The sequence below is a fragment of the Oryzias latipes genome (assembly GCF_053564925.1).
Source record: "Oryzias latipes strain Hd-rR chromosome 1 unlocalized genomic scaffold, Olatipes_Hd-rR_3.1 chr1_Y".
Lineage (NCBI taxonomy): Eukaryota > Metazoa > Chordata > Actinopteri > Beloniformes > Adrianichthyidae > Oryzias > Oryzias latipes.
Genome location: NW_027616335.1, coordinates 7,330,492 through 7,352,207, shown reverse-complemented (window position 1 = coordinate 7,352,207; position 21,716 = coordinate 7,330,492). Strand labels below are relative to the sequence as shown.

At 38.9% G+C, this 21,716-nt stretch overlaps 1 protein-coding gene across 6 annotated transcripts in view; it reads left to right on the top strand.

Annotated features, from left to right (window-relative positions):
• Nucleotides 1-17,743, top strand: part of LOC144990327 (glutathione S-transferase C-terminal domain-containing protein-like) — a 52,104-nt gene extending 34,361 nt beyond the window's left edge. For 2 of the 6 annotated variants that reach the window (XM_078943509.1, XM_078943507.1), the window contains 5 exons: nucleotides 686-814; nucleotides 5,852-5,985; nucleotides 9,115-9,145; nucleotides 11,802-11,871; nucleotides 17,400-17,743. In XM_078943509.1, the coding sequence (XP_078799635.1) occupies nucleotides 686-814; nucleotides 5,852-5,985; nucleotides 9,115-9,145; nucleotides 11,802-11,871; nucleotides 17,400-17,551 (516 nt within the window). In that variant the 3' untranslated portion in view covers nucleotides 17,552-17,743. Of the gene's footprint in view, nucleotides 1-685; nucleotides 833-5,851; nucleotides 5,986-9,114; nucleotides 9,146-11,801; nucleotides 11,872-17,399 lie in introns of all 6 variants that reach the window. The other 4 variants (XM_078943508.1, XM_078943506.1, XR_013654326.1 and 1 more) reach the window with 3 other exon arrangements.
• The last annotated feature ends 3,973 nt before the right edge of the window (nucleotides 17,744-21,716 follow it).

The window sequence follows — 21,716 nt, the reverse complement described above, 5'->3', positions numbered from 1 at the left end:
TTGTGAGAGGGACCTGACTGCAGGCAAGATGGTGCCAGCCTGACATCATCAACCCTAACCTCAACTTAGAGAATTTTAAATACTTAATATTAACCCTACCTGGGGATCTGATGGGTCCTGGAGCTCTGCTCCTGGGAGGGCTGTGTGGAGTGTGCACTGACTCCGCTTTCTGATGGAGGGTGGGGTCTAGACCTTTATCTTTTCTGACCCAAAGGTGTTTAGAATTGTAGAAAAAAAACTTTCATTAAAGCTGAACAAACTGCTACTGTTTGGGTCAACAGTTAAAATGAAGTTTTTCCTGAGTTAAATGACAGACTTGTGGTTCCAGTCGAGGACTTCCGGTTCTGAAGTTGATGTCTGCAGCCAGGTCTTGTTAGGTTTGGGGGCGTGAGGGGCTGTAAGCTAGCAGGAGAGAGAGGTTAAGCATATGGATGACGGGATGTGTGGACAGGCTTACTCCGCTCCAACAGTTCCCTCCACTACTCAGAGGCGAATTTCTAATGAACTGCAGAAACTATGTCCTAGAAAATGACACAAGGCATAATCATAATTAAAAGACCACTGGAAACGATTTGAAAATAGAGCAAAAGATGATAAGAGTGGGTTTATAAGCTGTTATTTACCAACATTGTGATGTCATTTATTCCAGCTCTTGAAAGAAATCCTTTTGTTTTTGCTTTTCGAGATTATTCTCATAGAAAACAAAGAAGAGTCCTTGGTCAGGGCCCGGAGTCGGAGCGCCCAGCTCGGTTTGAAAAACATCGGTTTCATTCAGACCAACTTGGATTACTTCACTGGGCCGTTTCACATCGGGGTGAGCTCAACAAATAAAGTAAACAAACAAACTGCTATTGCATTTTCTTTATAATGGTTCTTAATGTAGTGCTATAACTGTTCCAGGTGACTTACAGGAAAAGAATTAGTTATATTAGACACAGAATATGGAAATACAAAGTGCCAAAAGCATTAAAAAAAAAACTGCACCGATAGAGCCCCAGGATATCATTGACATTAATATGTTTGTTGACGTGGTGGAATTTGAAATTGACCGGCTTTTGTCCTTAGGCTTGTGCTGATCTGTTTTCTCTTGGTTCTTCACATTTTAAAAGACACCAAAGAATCGTTTATTTGCTGGGATAAAAACAACCAATATTTTAGAACCTCAGTTAAATAGTCGTCATGTTTTTATGATCTATCTCCATATTTCTGTGTCAAAAGTTTCATTGCCCTCATTTTCTGCCCCCAGTGCACATTTTTAGGATTTTTTTTCCAAGAAGGTAAAATCCGAGAAACAAACCTTTTCATAAGCTGTCTATTGACATTTTCACAGTTCATTTAAAAGTTGTTAAAATGATCGAATTAGCAAAAACTAGCTAGATAATTCAGTCGGTTTTGTTGGCTCATTTGAACTCAATTACTTTTGTGATCATGACTGTGTGCGTTTTCATTTAACATTATATTATTACTAATAAATGAAGTTCTATTCTGCCAGAATTAGTGTTTCTTTTAGGAGTGACATAAAGCCTGTATTTGCAGAAGAAGAGCACATCCGCATATCATACTCCTTCCACAGAAACTGAAAATGCCAACATGCACTTATTTTGGGGAGAAAAACAAAGATAGTGCTTTATTTTCTCCAATAAAGTTTCTAATTGTAGGGTGTTCAGTTTTCTGAATTGGTCTAAACTAATGAGTTGCTTTAATCTTTCGGACTTTCTGAGAGTAAAAAAAAAAGCAGTTTACCAGAGTAATTACCAACAAAGTTTTTAGAAACTATTTAATTGAAATACTTTTTTTATTAAATGTGGTCCATCCAAAAACTTTTAATTTAAATGTTTTTTATAAATATTAGTATGTTTTATTTTTCAATTAAAAAAAAGTAGAACCACAATCATTTTTTTGTTTTATCCAAACTGAAACATCTGTCTTTAGCTTTGTACACACTGGGCATGTGACGTGCCAAACACGCATTCTTGAGCCCAAGGTGTTCACACACAACGCATGTCTGCTTCCTACAGCTGGAGGAGGTTTTGTGCGAGATGTCTTGCAGCTTAACATTTTCATTTTTATTTCATGTATTCCATCCAAAAACTCATTTTCATTTCTTGTTAAATGTTAGTGAGATTTATACTTTAATAAAAAACGTAAAACGGCGATTATTTTGATATTGTTTTAATAATAACTAAAGTTTTATTCATAGCCTTAACATTAGTTTTTAAATACTGTACAATCTTGCGGCATGACAACTAAATTTTATATAATGTATTCCATCCAAGTTTTGTTTTAAAAATATTAATTATTATTATTTTATGTTAGTGGGATTTAATATTAAGTTTTACTAAAACTTAAACCAATTTGTTCAATGCTTTTTTCTTTATTTGCTTGAAATTTCCCAGCAATTTCTCACTATTCATGAATCCTATAGTTTGAATTCAGAGCATAAATGGGATCAACTGCAGCTGTTTGAATCAGGTTTAAAGTGGGATAAAGGCACATTATTTGCTTACATACTCCACTGGCGTGTTTTAACCCACTTTCAAAAGAACCCACAGTTGTAGTCACACCTCAGCTTTCCCAGGGACAAACAGGAATGTCTGCAGCATGTACCTGCTGTAATTAGTTTGAGCTTTGTTCCAGCATCATTACTCCGCTGAGACCCGTTCCACTTAGCAAGAAACAAACTGCACAAGTTACTGTTTTCAACAACACGTGGCCATTACCTGCCTAGAAATGGATACTTGCTCTTATTGATTTTAGTCAAATGAGGCCTAAATATACATCACTGCACTGCTAGGTTTTTTTTTGTTTGTTTTTTTAATCTTTCTCCTTCTGCCTCCAGCTTCCTGGAGGAGTTTCCCATTACAAAGGTTTCAAAGCTGTGATGCATTGCACAAGGTCCCATTTTTAGCCACCCTTTAATTTATTCAGGCTAATTATGTTGCGGTGCTTCTAATCTTAGTCCGCGTCTGTTCATTCAAGCTGTTGAAGGTTGGGAAGTTGTGAACCACCGTTTTAATAGATTTATGCGATTTTAATCCTTTCTCCCGCCTGATAACATTGCGCCAAAAGACGGTGGGGCCACGAGTATCTGGTTTATTTCTGAACTCCCTAATTTAATGATTTATCCCATAAAGGGTAGTTTTTTTTTGTTTGTTTTAGCTCTTTATAAAAAAAAATTAGTCTTTCTTATATCTAGGTCTTTGTCACTGGAATGTTCTATGTTACATATAACAATTTAAACATTTTTTAAAGACTCTTGGGTTTGGTGTTAACACAGACTTTAGCATAAGTAAAATCCAATTTTGACTTTAAAATCTTTAGGAAAAAAAGAAAAACGCACAAAGAAGAAAAAAATGCTGCAGACGGTTTTTCCCCCGATGAAGCTCTCAGAGTGCTATTTGGCAAAAGACCACAGTGATTATGATGATAAATATGGACAGCTGTATTGCTGAATTAGTCTGGATAGACCAGGGGCAGGACATGATCACTTGAATAAAAGTGAGTAATGAAGCCTCATTATTTTAGGATAAGGTTATTGAGCAAAGGCTTGTCAAGAAGCATCTTTTTTAAAGATAGCCACGTCCAAATATGGTTATTCAGAGGGCCATATGTTTGATGCCTGCACTGAAATACAGATTTTCCTTTCTGTAAATCCTTAGAAAAAGGTTTTGTTAATGCATATTTAATATGTAATGAAGAAGTGGTTCCTTTTAATATAAGATATAAAAGTCAGAGGGTTTTATAAGAAATATTACAGTAAGTTTATGTCTACGTGATCTGCGTAAATGGTTTTGACTCTTTTTGGAAGGTACTACAGTGGCTGGATCAAACTAATGATGTTCATTTGTCAATATTGATTTGATGTGTGAGTTTCAGTGTCAAGCAATTAACCTGCAGCTTTTCTCTAAAACTATAAAAAGATGTCTTAATGTGCTGCTTCCTAGCTATTTAATTATAAATATCTTCATTACCAACATTCATATACGTGGTTGTTGTAAAAAAAAGTAGATTGTTAGCCAATCATGTCACAAATATAAGGGTATGTGACACTCATAACAAATCCTTCTCTTATTGCAGTGTTACATTTATAATTTAGACCCGTGTTTTATTTGAATGCTGCCAGTTCAGGTAGATTCATCATATTTTACCGGTTTCCATTAACTATCTTTTGTTATTTACACATAGATTATGAAAAAATTAAATATTTACCTATTTGGCATCTAGATTGTGGACCATGTGGACATTAAATAAATAAATAAATAAATAAATAAACTATGACACAGCCTGCTTTAGAAGGGATGCCCTCTTGGACATCCTAATGCCAGTTCAGCTACTCTGACCTGGCATTAGAAGCATAAGCACAAGTGACATTCAGGTCTTGTTCCCTGAACCAAAGTGCAAGGAAGCCACCCTCACTTCCAATAAGGACAATTTTATGTTCTGGTACCACCTGGGAGCTTCAAATCTGCTTGTCACATATTATTCAGGGAAACTTCAAAAATAAAAAAGTCCAAGCTCTATTGAAAAGATTGGTTCCAGTATCCAAATTGTGAGGTGAGTCTAACTGTATCCATTTATTTCTTATAAATCTTACACTCAACCTCAAGCTCTTTCATTGTCAAAGAAGTGAAGTTAGTGGACATAGATCTGCCACTGCCGCCTGATCCACAATGCACCTGGACCTTCATCTAGCCCTGCAGCAGCAAACCCCAAAGGGGGGTCGTGGTTCACACTTTATTTTCAATTTACTTTTTATATTATTTTTGAAATACAATATTTCTACTATTTTTATACAATTCTTAACATAGAAAAATAATAAAAATGTTGACTTTGTATTTTTAAAGCATGTTTTCAGCAGTCACAAGTCGCAGTCCTGCATTATCTTAAAAAAATAAAAGATTTGATCCTTTTTTCCCTGTAAATTGTCATTTAGCTGTTATACAGTTTCTTGTATTTTTTTACCCTTTATGTTCATCGTGGTGCCTTTAGTTTTGCAAGGAGTGGTGTTTTAGGTTTTCCATCTTCTCTGTCTTGAAAGGGTGCTATGCCCTCAGCTTTGATAGCCTGTTTTTGGAACGTGTTTGCAAACATGTTCAAATTTTAACTCCATGACGATAGAACTCTTCAAAGATTTTTTCCAGCTACCACCGGTGAAATACAAAATTTAGAAGCGCGGCTTCATGTGCTGCTCTGAGAGTCTGTCTTCCCTTTCCCTGGAGTGAAACTCCAGCCAGTTGGCTCACTGCTGCACTGATCGGCTCTGAATCTCTGCTCTGTGGCAATGATGTCAAGGCAACGCACTGTAAATCTAGACTCCAGACGCCAGCATCTTGAAAAGCAAGAATGGAATATAAAAATGGCTGTTTGTGTTACGAGGGTTCGTTCAGACTATCAGTATTCATTGTCTCAAACTTTACCAACCCATACTTTTTAAGCTTGTTCCTATATTTTAGCTATCCCTTTTCCATACCTTATATGTGCTGAAAAACTCAATAATTTAGTCCCCTGCCATCCCATTTATAACCGGAGGCATCCTAACGAATTGCGAGGTGTTTATCATCATGCACGGTTTACCTCCTTCTGCAGGAGTCCTGATGCAGTCGTGCTTCTGCTCTTATGGCACCAATACATTTCTGTTTGTTTTAACACTCTGGTGGTTAACGTCTGACAGCGTTCATGTTTCGTAGTAGCATGAGCAGCTTTTATGAAACGATCGCAGCGGCCGAGTCCACACTCTCAAATACGCTCGATTTCAGTCTCTCCATTAGGGACACATAATGTTTCAGCGTGAACACTCTTCACGGGCTGAAGTAATGTACTTTGTGATTGCTTTCTTCCTGTTTTCTCTCAGGTTGCCCTCCATGCATGTGGCATTGCAACCGACATGGTGCTGGAGCATTGCATTCAGGCTGAGTCCGCCTTTGTCATCAGTCCTTGTTGCTACGGTTTCATACAGAATGCAGTGAAGTTCACCTTCCCCAAGAGGTTTGCACCCATTCACCACACCTCATTCAAGCCTCAGCTTTCCAGATATCTGCCTTAAAAAAAAAATGCAGTCACTGCGTTTCTCCTCTTTATTTCACAGATTTTTTTTAATATGTTTATTATCACAAGAAAAGATTCCCATCAGCCTCACTCCATTTCTTACTAGGAAAATACATAATGTCTCTCTTTGCTCTTTTTTTTTTGTTCGGCTCTTGTCTCTTATCAGCACCACTGACAAAGCGAGGCGGCAGTGTCACAGCATCTACACAGCATTCCCCGTCCATCATATTCTCATTATTGTTTGTCAGCTCCTGAGGACGGTGTTCTCGCTGAAAGACAGTCACAGGAACGTGATAGACAGTCTGACAGGAAATTCTGCTTGGACTAACAGAGATAATTTAATGTCAAACAGATCATCCACCGTATATAATCAAAAGCACCCCTGTGGCCTTTCTCTTCATGCGATAAACATTGAAAAGAACTCGAGAGGGATTTATTTCCCTCTTTTCATTTAGTTGTGCTCTTTTTCATTTTTTTAATGAAAGTTTTTTTGTTGTAATCTAGACAATAAAAGTTAAGAACTTTTAATTGAAGAGAAAGGATCAATCCTTTTCTAAAAAGATCATTAACCATTTTATCAACAAAAATAGAACATGAGTAAATCTTGAAACTTATTTGTCAGACTGAAATACTTCTTAACCCTAAATAACCATTCATATCATATTTAATGTAGACCTTTTCAGAGACCCCTATCTTCTTAGCATGACCTAAAGATTCCTTAAAAACCCATTGTAGAGAACTTGGTCCATGTTTTTTTACCCTGTAGTTCATCATCATTCCACTAGGGGCAGTATAAGGACTTTTCCTGTTTTTTCGAAATGGCTGATTCCATGAAATCTCAAAAAAAAAACTTTTGTCGGGAAAGTTTTAGCTGGTTTTCAAAACTTTATGGTGGGAATAACTCATCTATTGTTATTCAATTTTTTAAATGACTACTTTCAGTATTAAAATATTTCAAAACTTGTTGATAAGCGTTTCTTTATATAACAGTTACTGTGTTAAAAGTGTGTGGATCAAATTTGAGACAGTGGGTAAATAGGATGCTTTTTTTCCTGAACATTCCTGTCAATATTTGTTCCTCCTAACATCTTAATTAAAAAATAGCATTTTCTGTCAATGATTTGATGTAGTGGGCTTTACAGGCTTAACTAAGAATCTTGGAGCTAGAATAATTGGATGACAAGAACCCATCCACATTGCTTTTTATTTAATACATTCAAATTGAACTGGTTCTTTGTGCATGCCTCATCACTGTCACCGATGTTTGCCAAGAAATGACAGAAATGCACACAAACGTGAAAAAAGAATAACCTTACAGGACCAATTGCATGAAAAATGACAAAGTATTGAACTTTTCCTTGGCTACTTTAAGAACATGTTTTACACACCAGAAAAAATAGTTTTTGTTTAGCTCTTAATTGTCCGTTTAGAAAAAAAACATCTTAGGTTATATAATAAAGATGCATTTAGTCTGATTCTTCATGACCACTTCTTCACACTTAAAATAAGGAAGACTTGGTGGCTGAAGAAGAGACTGCATCAGTGGGACAGTTTCTGCAGAGACGGTCCAAACCTGACCCTGTCAGTCCTGACTGTTCCTCCCTAAGGTCATCTTCAGGCATTCAGGTGGACATTATGCAGGTTCAGACATTTTTTGAGCAGTTCCCAGGTTTTATGGGCTCTGGAAATTTGACAGCCTGCTTTTCTTCTTTTTTTAAATTCAGTCATTTTGTGTGGATGTGTTTTGTTTTTTCATGTCTTAAGTTCTTAACCCACAATTGTTGATTTTTTTCTTTTTATTTTTTTTGTCTATAAGCCATTCCATAAATTAAAGTTCATCTTATTTATTCTCAAACAAACCAACTTTGTTTTAATTGAAAATAATAAAAGTGCTGATTTCCCAGCAAGATTGGGTCCTATAAACAGATAAGGCACACTGCAAATTATGGTGCCGAGACACAACTTAAGAAGTCATAAATTTAGGCTTTTTTAAGTTTCTCTATTTCATCTTGTTGCCAAAAGTCTCAGAGTCTGCTGCACTGCATACAAGGGCACCTCAGTACAAGAAACACTAGACTAAAGAGCTCTCCAAACCTGATTATCCTCAGGAGATTAGCTGACTCCATTTAATTAAGAGAAACATGCTAAAATAGTTTTAATATCCCTTTAGAAACGTTAAAATTCTAAATACTTATATGAAATTAAAAGCAGAAATTATGGAACAAAGGATAAATCAAGGAAATATTAAGAGCATATGATCAAAAAAAAAAGATTTTTGATTTGATTTGGTTTATTTCAAGCAATAAAAAAAGAATAATACACAGAAAACATTACAATCATCAGTTATACATTCGTACAAGGACGTATCAAACTTAGTATAATTAGACATAAAATTGAATATTGCTTGAAAGGGAGTAGAAGGAAGCGAATTTATATAATCCCACCCCTGTTCTACCGAAACCATTTTATTAAATGATTTATCATTATCCGGTTCATAACTTTTATCAGAAAGAGTTAAGAATCCTTAGGTATCAATAAAGCACATTACAAAGATGAATTATTTAATTATTATGTAAAAATAGACATAACTATTTTAGAAATCAACATGGCAAATGCAGATCAGTTATTTAAAATATATACAGATTATGTTAATTATAAAAAAAAAATACCAAACAACAAAGATACAGATGTAAGATTAAAGACGCTGTATGCCCACTTTGTCTTCCCCACTCCCTACAGTTAACTGGCTTTTACAAAGGTCTATAAGTATCTCAAAATAAATGAATGTAAAGTTTTATTTCATTTATAAAAGAAACCTCAAATTCTGATGCAACTGCACACAGTTCTATAATAAAACATGGGGGTAGAAGCATCAAGCGGTCATGTCTGTTGGCAAAGCCTGCAAAACATAAAGCTCTTAAAAAAAATAACGTTTTTGTTTGTTTAAAGTTAAAAAAGTAAATCATTGGATTTAAAGATGCCAGCATAAACCATCTGGATAGATTTAACTGATTTTGTTAAATAATATTTCTGAAACGTAATCTCTAATGTTCTCATTTTGTTTTCTAGTGAACAGTTTCGGAAAACTCTGACATATAAGGTAAGCTTTTTTGCTGTCATACAGAAGTGTTTTTTTCATATCTTACTGATTACTCTTCAACTTTGATTTAGTATTTTCTAATGTAAAGTTTCAAATACCTGAACCACGCTTACCGAAATGAGAACATTTTCTCGTAACCCAGTCGTTAACTCCTGACATTTCCAGAGATGATCAGAGTAGTGTGTAGTAAATTATCTTCATCTCCAACTCATGAAAATGTTATTTTTAAGTAAATAAGCGACTGAAGCTTGTAGTTGATCATTCCTGACATCCAGTTTCTTTTTGCTCCTAAAAATGTCAAAGAACTGAAATTCATTGTGAGGTAGCCATTAATCTTAAAACATAAATACTTCATAACTACAGAATCATCACTGAAGGGTCTTTGATTTATTGTCACTTTTATTTTTTGAGTTATATTGTTAATTAGTAGATTTCTGTTAAATGTAATAATTTGTCTGCCCTTTTTTCTGTTTTAGGTTTGGCACATTGAGTTTCCTTTGAAAATCCTTTTTATTTGTTTGTTTGTTTGTTTAGTTTTCTTTTCAATTGGAAACCTAAACGGACTAAGATTCTATACATAAGTATTTTTGTCTTTTCAAAAAAATTCTCCATCTCTCACAAAGTAAATCTTGCATCCTCCAGTCATTTAGTCCCTTATCTCTCAGCGCAGACACACCGCTGCACTCTGGGGGGAGGGGGGAGGGGGGGGCTATCCCACGCTGATGTATGGGCCCTGTCAGTGCCTCCGGGAAAATCTGTGCAGAAGTAGCTGCAGGTCCTAACCATAGCAACCACACATTGACATGTCACAACATTGGCCGATCTTCAACTTCTTTTCTTTTGCACTTCACCACATTCAGCCTTTTAAACACGATGCGATGTTAGCGATTATTCATCTTACCACATGGACATCAAAACCTTTAACAAGTGCACCTTTTTTTAACAAATGATCAAAACATGAACAGAAGCAGCAAGCAGAACACGAAGGAGCGCAGCAGGATAAATCCAGCCTCTTTGAACTGGGAGGAACTGTGTTTGCAGCTTTCAGCGTGAGCTCTAAATCGGGTCTGTCACCCACTTTGGTTTTGCTTTCAACAGCCGTGTTTGACATTTGCTATTTATTAACTCTCGGTGCTAAGATCCTACCTGTTTCCTGTGTCTCTGCAAACACTTGGCAGAAGGGAAAGGTGAATTGCATTTGCCTTGTTTTCCTGAACCGTAGCTGTCATGCTGTAACTACAGTAGTTAAGATGACTGACAGCAAACTCACAATCGTGCAGGAAAAATAAGACAGTAATGGCATAAGGTTTTGTTTTTCCAAAGCTAATTTTGAGATGCATGTGTCCGTGCGCTCGCTGTAGAGCCTCCACGGTGAGAAATTGCATCAATTAAAGAGGAGGCAGTTTCAGAGATGACTCGCCACTCTCACCAGTGACTCCTAAATGAAGCAGAACAGGAAAGCTTTGGCTTTGGAAAGAGAAGACTAAGAATTTTGAAACCCTTATTAAAGATGAAAACAAAAAAACCCTGCAGATTATTTTGTTTCACCTTATGCAGACACAATCATGCATCACACAAATGAAAAGGATTACCAACAAGCAAACGGCTTCAAGTGGAATTCTCATAAGGCACTAATGAGTAAAAAAGGCAGACAAAGCCAATGTAGATTGAGCTGAACAGGGAAAAACCCACACGAGACCTTGTTAGTGTGGCTGCTGATGTTGCTGCCAAAGGTTTGGCAACACAGACTATCGATTTGACTTTAAAGAAAAACTGTTATGGTTTAGAAAAACTAATATCGTATCAAAGAAAAATCGCCATGTTTGTTTAAATGGAGTGCTTCGGTAGGATTGTGTACCATGTTCCTCTGCTCATTATCTACAAACCCCAACCGCACCATCAATGAAATCTGTAATGTGGTCTCTATGAGGTCCACAACTATGTGCGTCTGTGTTTGCATGTTTCAAACACGGTTTCCAAGCAGATATTAAAGGGGTAAAGTGATGGCCAATGTTGTCCCAATAAATGTGTGGTTTATTACCATGATTAAGGGATTTTTTCCAAAATGTCTACAAAAAATGTTCAGTTGTTAACATTTATATGAAAAGTGTTGTGTTGGTGCAATTTAAAGACCAACTCCAATCATCTTTTGAGCTATTTTTAAAGCATTACCAATGGTCTTTTAGTTATGATTATGAGGTTTTTGGCCAAAATCAATAAAACTATCCTTTTTTTTAAGGACATTTTCTGCTTAGACGGACATCAGAAATGCAATTTTATGCTTAATTTTCATTAAATGCCATAAGAGCATGTTAAAAGTACCAAAAACACCAGTTTCATTGGAGTGGTTCTTTAATAAGACAATGAAAACTGCTTTTACTCAGTTTCTATGCAACTGATTACCTTAAGGATTTTTCCCCAGACTGTGGTTTCATGGCTGCACAGTTAGATGAGCAGATAAGGTCTAAACGCAGCACAAAAAACACATTGGTGGAACTAAATCACACATAACAGTATTCTCTGAGATTTCTTTGACTGATGCGTGCAATTTTCCTGTCCGTGCTTTTTCCATGTTCAAGTTTTGAGAGGGCTTGTCGTGAAACGTTTTGCTCATCTGTGTAATAGACTACAAGTCTTTGTCTGCTTTTTGTTCCAGGAACACATGATCCTCTGTCGTTTTGCAGACCAAACTGCTGTTCAGCTCCCACCTGAGAGACGTCTCATCGGTAATGCTGACAGCCTCTTTCTTACACAGCATGTAAAGTACTTCAGCGTGCTATGAAAACATTTCCAACCATGGAAAATAATATGAAATTTCCTCTTGTTTTGTTATGTTGTGTATGCGCTCATGCACTCTGCATAAGCAGATACACAGGGATCTCTCCTTCTACCAGTTCTTTAGAGTAAATGTTCAAAACCCCTTGAAGTGTGTACTTCTGGTTAAAAAAAATGTGTTCAATCAATTTGTATTCAAATATAAGAAGAAGAATCTTCTTCTTTCTCTTTCGGCTTTTCCCATCAGGGGTCGCCACAGCGAATCATCCTTTTCCACCTCACTCTATCATGAACATCTTCTACCCTAACGTTAGCCAACTTCATGTCCTCTGTTAAGACATCCATATATCTCCTCTTTGGCCGTCCTCTTGCCCTCCGGCCAGGCAGCTCCATCTCCAACATCCTTCTACCAATATATCCACTATCCCTCCTCTGAACATGTCCAAACCATCTCAGTCTGGCTTCTCTGACTTTGTCGCTAACACAGGCAACATGAGCCGTCCCTCTGATGTACTCGTTCCTTATCCTGTCTAACCTGGTCACTCCTAAGGAGAACCTCAACATCTTCATCTCTGCTACCTCCATCTCAGCCTCTTGTCTCTGTCTCACTGCTACCGTCTCTAACCCATAGAGCAGAGCTGGTCTCACCACTGTCTTGTACACCTTTCCTTTGAGTCTTGCTGGCACTTTTCTGTCACACAACACTCCTGACACTTTCCTCCACCCGCTCCAACCTGCCTGCACTCGCCTCTTCACCTCTTTTCCACACTCCCCATCACACTGAACTGTTGACCCCAAGTACTTAAACTCCTGCACCTTCTTCACCTCAGCCCCCTGTAACCTAACGCTTCTACCTTGATCCCTCTCGTTCAGACACATGTATTCTGTCTTACTACGACTGACCTTCATACCTCTTCTTTCCAGAGCAAACCTCCACCTCTCTAGCTGTTCCTCCACCTGCTCTCTACTCTCACTGCAAATTACAATGTCATCCGCAAACATCATTGTCCAGGGAGATTCCTGTCTTACCTCATCTGTCAGCCTGTCCATCAGCATAGCAAACAAAAAAGGACTCAAAGCTGATCCTTGGTGTAGTCCCACCTCCACCTTGAACTCCTCTGTCTGACCTACAGCACATCTCACCACCGTCATACTTCTCTCATACATGTCCTGAACTACTCTGACATACTTCTCTGCCACTCCAGACGACCTCATACAGTACCACAGCTCCTCCCTCGGCACCCTGTCATACGCCTTCTCTAAATCTACGAACACACAATGCAGCTCCTTCTGACCTTCTCTGTACTTTTCCATCAACATTCTCAAAGCAAAAATGGCATCAGTGGTGCTCTTACGGGGCATGAAACCATACTGCTGCTCACAGATCTCCACCTTCTTCCTAAGCCTGGCTTCCATTACTCTTTCCCACAGCTTCATTGTGTGGCTCATCAACTTTATTCCTCTATAGTTGCTGCAGTTCTGCATGTCACCCTTGTTCTTAAAGATCGGGACCAGAACGCTTCTCCTCCATTCCTCAGGCATCTTCTCACTCTCTAGAATCCTATTGAACAACCTTGTTAGAAATTCCACTGCTGTCTCTCCTAGGCACTTCCATACCTCCACAGGTACGTCATCAGGACCAACGGCCTTTCCGCTCTTCATCCTTTTCAGAGCCTTCCTAACCTCATCCTTTCCGATCTCTGCTACTTCCTGCTCCACAACAACCACATCTTCCTCCCTTCTTTCCCTGTCATTTTCCTCGTTCATCAGCTCCTCAAAATACTCCTTCCATCTTTTCTGTACACTCTCCTGGGTTGTTAGCACCTTTCCATCTCTGTCCTTAATCACCCTTATCTGTTGCACGTCCTTCCCATCTCTGTCTCTCTGTCTGGCTAGTCTGTACAAGTCCTTCTCTCCTTCTTTTGTGTCTAACCTGTCATATAGCTCATCGTAAGCTTTCTGTTTGGCCTTTGCCACCTCTCTCTTCACTCTACGCTGCGCTTCCTTGTACTCCTGTCTACCTTCCTCAGTCCTTTCTACATCCCACTTCCTTTTAGCCAACCTCTTCCTCTGGACGCATTCCTGTACTTCCTCATTCCACCACCAAGTCTCTTTACCGTCTTTCCTCTTTCCAGATGACACACCTAGCACCTTCCTACCTGTTTCCCTGATAATCTCTGCTGTAGTTTCCCAGTCCTCTGGAAGCTCATCCTGACCACCCAGGACCTGCCTCAACTTCTGCCTAAATTCCTCACAAGTTTCTTCATTCTGTAGCTTCCACCACTTGGTCTTCTTTTCTGTTTTCCCTCTCTTCTTCTTCCTGACCTCCAGAGTCATTTTACACACCACCATGCGGTGCTGTCTGGCTACACTCTCTCCTACCACCACTTTGCAGTCATTAACCTCTCTCAAATGGCCTCGTCTACATAGGATGTAGTCCACCTGAGTACTCCTACCTCCACTTCTGTATGTCACTCTATGTTCCTCTCTCTTCTGGAAGTAAGTGTTGACTACAGCCATTTCCATCCTCTTCGCAAAGTCCACCACCATCTGTCCCTCCAGATTCAAAACACTACATTATTCTTCTTCTTAAATATAAGAAGAAGAATAATGTAGTGTTTTTGGATAGGTCCTGCAGCCAGTCTTGATGATGGATGGATGGATGGATGGATGGATGGATGGATGGATGGATGGATGGATGGATGGATGGATAGATAGATACAGTTGGGCAAAAAAGTATTTATTCAGGCATCAATTGTACAAGTTCTCCCACTTAAGAAGATGAGAAAGGTCTGTAATTTTCATCATAGATATACCTCAACTATGAGAGACAAAATGAGAAAAAGAAGTCCAGAAATCACATTGTCTGATTGTTTTAAAGGATTTATTTGTAAATGATGGTGGAAAATAATTATATGCTCAATAACAAAAAGTTCAACTCAATACTTTGTAATATAGCCTTTGGTGGTAATGAAAGCAGTCAAACATTTTCTGTAAGTTTTCACAAGGTTTTCACAAACTGTTGCTGTTATTTTGGCCCATTCCTCCATCCAGATCTCCTCTAGAGCAGTGATGTTTTGGGGCTGTACCTGGACTGTTAAAACTCCCTCCGAAGATTTTCAATGTGGTTGTGATCTGGAAACTAGCTGGGCCACTCCAGGACCTTGAAATGCTTCTTACTAAGCAACTCCTTCAATACCTGGGCAGTGTGTTTGGGATCGTTGTTATGCTGAAAGACCCAGCCACGTTTCATCTTCAATGCCCTTGCTGATAGAAGGAGGTTTTCACTCAAAATCTGACCATACATGGCCCCATTCATTCTTTCTTTTACACGGATCAGTAGTCCTGGTCCCTTTGCTGAAAAACAGCCCTATAGTATGATGTTTCCACCCCCATGCTTTACAGTAGGCATGGTGTTCTTTGGATGCAACTCAGCATTTTTTGTCCTCCAAACATGACAAATAGATTTCTTACCAAAAAGTTCTAATTCCGTTTGATCTGACCGTAAGACTTTCTCCCAATCCTCTTCTGAATCATCCAAATGCTCTCCAGCAAACTTTAGACGGGCCTGCACATGTACTGGCTTCAGCAGGGGGACACGTCTGGGACTGCAGGATTTGAGTCTCTGGCGACGTAGTGGGTTACTGATGGTAGCCTTTGTTCCTTTGGTCCCAGCTCTCTGCAGGTCATTCACTAGCTCCCCCCCGTGTGGTTCTTGGATTTTTGCTCACTGTTCTTTTGATCATTTTGATTCCACGGGGTGAGATTTTGTCTGGAGCCCCACATTGAGGGAGATTTTCAGTGGTCTTGTATGTCTTCCATTTCCTAACAAATGCTCCCACAGCTGATTTCTTCACACAAAATACAGAATTTAATGGAAAAATCGAAAAAATTACTAACCACTTAACCTGACCAGCATCCGATGATTCACTTGCTGTCAAAAATGAAGATAAAATACACCTGAAGAATTGGTACCATCTTTTTTTTTAAATGAAATGTGTGATTAAATCCATAAAAGTGTGTCATATTTCACACTAAGCTAACACCATTCCTACATTTAGTCAAGAGTTCCAGACTTTTGAAATGTGTTAAAGTCGTTACTGTTTGGATTTCAGCAGAGCGACAAAAACAGCTGCAGAGAACAGCTGCCAGGTTGTTGTCATTTGCTGAGGGAGGTGAGAAACCTCCATTTCACAGTGCAGCGGAGGACTCTTCAGCCTGATAGCTCTCCACTTTATCAGCGCTTACTCTGAACGTGCGAGGGCTCCCCATTGCCTCGTCAGCCTGAAACGTGTTCATGTGTACCTGGCACTTTGCTTCACACTCTGCCATCAGTGGGAAGATCTCTCTGACAAACACTTTCCAACCAGACTTCTGCTGAACTTACTGTGATGGGCGAGGCTCTACAGCAAACTAAAGCTCTCGATTAGTACGTTTGCAGCCTGACTGTTATCCTTCATCATAGGGATGTGTTTAAATGAAATCCTTGGGAAGAACCTGGATAATGGGTGTAGAGATGTGGATGAATTTCTCTGCTAATAGTTGTAAAAGCTTGGATTAAGCAGCAGATGCAACAAAATTGCCTTAAAATGAAATTCAGCACTTAAAAGATGCCTCTAGAGAGGGCCCAGCTGAAATGCTGCGATGCTCATATTGATTCCCATTTATCAGCTGAAGCATTTGCAGGTGGCACACACAACTAAAAAAAGCCTGATTGACTGTCTTAAAAAAAGCCCTAATGTCCTCTTTCTTAATTTGCCTACTTAGTGAAACCAAACTGACCTTCTTTGTTTATTTACTAGACTGTTTAGTTTATGTGCACTTACAACATTCATCTGTCATAAACTTAGCAGTTTTACAAAACGATTACAGTAATAGTGCAGTTATTCAGGGAGGCAGCATTTCTCATTTCATTTAAAACCCATGAATTGTGTTTTTAGTGTTTTTAACATGTTCTTTTGACATTTTTCTCATGATCGAGGACATTCTGTATAGAAAATAAAGCTGGGCATGCCACAAGCTCCTTGCTCAAGCTCTCAGCAATAGGAAGGGGACTGAAGGCGGGGTTGCTCCGTGCCAATGGTCCCCTCCCGCAACTCAGAGGCCATATGAACTACTGCTGCTCTGCAGAAACTGTCTTTGAAAACAAAAAACGTTTTTTGTGGCTAAAAACAGCATAATCATAATTAAAAGATCACTGGGAACGCTTTAAAAAAAATGAAAAGAAGATTGAAATGGGTCTTTGAACGGCTGTTTATCTTCAACAACAATGTACGAATTAAACATGTTCAGATTTATTATATTGTGTTTTCCTAATCCTCTATAACAATATTAAGTTGTTCCTCAGTTTTATTCACCAAAATGACTTAGGGTAAAAAAAACATGCCTAATGTCCTTTCAAAGTAAAATGAGGAAAAAAAACAAAAACCTTTCCTATTGAGCTCAAATGCACAAAGTAAACTGATGTTTTTTTCTGCAGGGAAACAGTGTATGGGCTTGGTGGACTTGGATCGTTCCTGGGCAGCAGAGGCTTCTGGGTACTCTGTGCAGGTGATTACTATGGAGCCTGAAAGCTGTTCACCAAAGAACAACATGCTTGTGGGAAGACCGCCGCAGAGGAAAGGCTGCTAAATGGCTCGTATGACCAGAAGAACACTATGCATGTGTCAAAGAAGAGCATCATCTGATTGGTCAGATCCAACTGAGGGTCTCTATCTGTGGTTCTTTTTATTACTATTATTACATTTTTTTTGTTCTGGATGCTTTTTGAAAGGCTTTCAAATTTAGCCAATAAATAATAAAAAAAAGTTATTATATTCAAAAGTTCTATTTCGAGAATTTTTTGCGGTTTACCTCAAAAGCAAGACATTGATAATTGTGTGAGGAGGAACACGGGAACTGTCCTCTGAACACCCTAACGTTTGACTGCTTTCCTGCAGCCGCAGTGTTTCACTTTTTTCTGCTTGCGATCAAGCTGTCGGTGTACACAAGTAGCAGGAATTACACGCCCACAGTGTTAATTAAGCATACGTCCATATTTGCACAGTCTGTGAGGAAGCACTCATGCGCTTCCTTTGATTAGCAGTTGGAGGAAAATTCCAAACTGAGGCCACATCTGCAGTTTAGGATGAGATGGAAATCACCTCATCGCGTTTTAACTAGGAGAGACAGCAATTCGCAGAGACAGAAATTGGATTTTTAACATCCATCGTAGCATTCAAATATTAGCTTTCTGTGGTTTTACAGAGATCTTTATCTTTTCTGATGAAGAACCACTGGGAACACGGTATGCATCCTGTAATACGCTCAGCAGCAATGAATATTTGATGGTACTGGCATAAAAAAGGGTCAGTAGGCTTGATTGGACATGAGGTGCTCAGAGTTTTACTAATAAAGAAAAAAAAATTGCTCTCTAGTTTTTTTTTTCAGCCCTGCAAACTGCAAACCACTGTCCCCAAAGATTTCACCCAAGCAGGAGGACTCTGTAATTTGCTTACACCAAAAACCCTGAGCTGTCACCTTCCTCAGTGTACAGTGGCTGATCAGAAATCTGTGGAGACAGCTGGAAAGTCTTTTGGGATGTGTGCACGGTGGGGGGAGATGGGAGACAGAGATTCAGGCTTTTCCGACGTCAGATTCATTTAAATTCAGCCAGCGGAGTCGATCTATCCTGAGGTGAACGGTCACACGTGCAGCTTCTTCTGAGGACTGAAAATATTCAAACAGAAGTGTCTGACTCCCCCTGTTCATTCCGTTGACTCCTCACAGCTGACATTGTTGATGTGCAGATAGATGCAAACGAGGAGAGAGCAGCTGGCAAAAAGTAACTTAAAGCTAGCTGCAGGAAAGATTAGAACAGTTTTGATCATAAAATTGGTTTTGAGATCAGTTTTATATCCAAACCTGAAATCCAGGAGGCTACAAATAATTCCTCAGAAGATTTCTTCCTGTCCTATTGCATTTCTCAAAATGCTGATAAGTTCATTCCTTAAAGATTCACCTTTAAAAACTCTTAGGAATCCTGGTGGTATGAGGGAACACTGGATTATAAAATTGTGATCAACTGGTTGATCTTATTTAGGCAATGATGAAATAAGTCCAAAAGACAGATTTGAGTGGCTAATTCCATATGTCCCTCTCCGGTCATCTTTTGATCTATTTTAAAAGCATTTCCAGTGGTCTTTTAACTGTGATTATGCCGTTTTTAGCCAAAATAAAAAAATCTATGTTGTTTTCTATGGTGTGTTCAGACTGGAAGTAGTTCTTGTGGGTTGGCACATAGTTCAACAGACTTCCCATCGTCCCTTTGTTTGGACGCTATCTCACTTGCTGACAGTCCCTCACACCCCCAACCTAACTTTACTGGTGCAACAAAAATGGCGAGCAGTATCAGAGCAATCCACCTGTACAGTTTGGAGACAGATGCCAGCTTGGACGAGGAATACCAACACATACATGAATCTATTTGTCTGCAAGTAGATGCATCAGAATGGAGCGGAGCAGGGAAACGCTCCTTTTCAGACTGTATTTTTCTGTCCGATCCTGATTCACAATGATTTGTATAAAGAAATACTCAGAAATACTATTTCAAACGTAATTTTTCATAGTTATCACCCCCGAAGGTAGAGAATGAGAGGGCAAAGATCCTGTGGGACTTCCAGATCCAGACTGATAGAATGGTAATGGCGAACCAACCAGTGGTGGATAAAGAACAGAGGAAAGCCGTTGTGGTGGATGTGGCAGTGCCAAGCGATGGGAACATCAGGAAGAAGAAACATGAGAAATTGGAGAAATACCAGGGACTCAGAGAAGAACTGGAGAAAGCCTGGAAAGGGAAGGTGACAGTGGTGCCTGTGGTAATTGGAGCACTCGGGGCAGTAACTCCCAAGCTGGAGGAGTGGCTACAACAGATATCTGGAAAGACCTCAGACCTCTCAGTCCAGAAAAGCACAGTGCTAGGAACAGCTGAGATACTGCACAGGACCCTCAAGCTCCCAGGCCTCTGGTAAAGGACCCGAGCTTATGTGAGAAACCACCTGTGGACATATATATATATATATATAATCTTTTTTTTTTTTATTGTGACTGGGTTTAGCTGTTGCTTTTGGTTCTTTTCCTGCTGATGTCAATTTTCTGTGCTCTCCTCTTGTTTATGTTGCCTTGTTTACGGTCAAATACGGTTATGTCAAATACACCTCCATGTGAAATGGTTCTTTGAGCCATTTCACAATCTTTCTTACATGTTCCCTCTTTGATTCCTACCTTCACGTTTCCACTGATGAAATACATTTCCTCTTACTTGCATCATTTCCTAATAAACAACAAAGAATTGGAATCCTGGAGGCCAGCAAGTTCCTTACAAACATATCTTCTAAGTTTTTACCACAGGTCCCTGCTGCCCTCATTCTGTACATCCTTAACAATAGGTTTATCTGGGTTTTTTTTCTCTTGCTTGTCATCCTCCGTGTCAAACTGAGTTACCTGCGACATAAACGTCTTCTTCTCTCATTTTTATCTGCTGTACCAGGAGCGTGTCCCAGTTTTAAGGTTCCTCCGCTGTGCCACAATTCATGCAACATTGCCTGCAGCGGGGCGCAGGGCTGTGCAAGAGCCTAAAATCCTGCTTAGTGCTTTGTAAGCCAATTTACTATCCTGTATTTATTTCTGATTTCCTATCGCTCCCCCCCACAACTGCTTTTTGTTCCCTCTGATTCAAAGAAAAAGGGTAATTGCCCAAGGCTGTGTCTCCATCAGCTCAGAATTCAATGCAATTCATCCTTTTACTCAAGAAAATACTTTTTTTTTCTTTTCTTGCTAAATTAGTTAATCCCCCACCTCTACTAAACATCAATGTTAATCACCGCCATGTTTTTTTCCAGCCAAACACATGAATGGCTTAACCAGGTTTCCTCAACTGCAATTTCTGTTGGTGCCTTTCCCTTTATTTTGTTGTTTCTGTGTATGTATATCCATCACACACAGTCAGTGGGTCTTTGCATCATTCTGTGTTATGACAGGATTCTGATCTTCAGGGCAGTTGACCTTTGAAAGGTTGAAGAGGACGTTTTGCCGCTTCTCCCGGTAGCCTCCTAAATTCTAAATGCTGACGGAAAATTCAGGTTCTTTGTGTGCTGATTGCTTCATAGGTGTGGCAAAAAATTCTATATGTCCTGGAGGGAGCAGATACAAATGTTAAAGATTCAGGGATTATCATGATGGGTTTTCTCCTTTTTGATTTGATGGCTTCTAGGACTCCTATTTCAAATCATCTGCCTGGTCTGACCAGAATGTGCACTTATTATCTACAATACATGTATTAGGATTGTAATGGTTCATACCAACTATTCAATTCTTAAAATTTTTTCTTGTGGTTGATAATACAATTCAGACAATATTGGTTCATTTTGAAATATCCGATTAGATTCACTGAGCTAAAAGTGGTCCAGGACGTTTTTAGCCAAAAACTCAACCAGTGTGACTCAGAGATAAATGCCTGGTACTTTTTACATTTTAGTAAAGTAAACCTACCTTGCCTCCATCTACAGGAAGTTTCCAATATGGATTATAATCAATTTATTTAATTTTGAAAGGATTTTTTAAAGGTCGATCTGATTCAACTCGATTAACAACTTGCCTCATGCTGATCGATTTGGTTGGATCGTAGGAATATCAATTGATTTATTAACAGATTACCCCCTAATAAACACATTTAATTATTATTTTTTTACTTTGTTTTTCTTCTCAACAAATGCATATGCGCACACTTGATTTTGATCAAGGTGTGTTGTGGAGATAA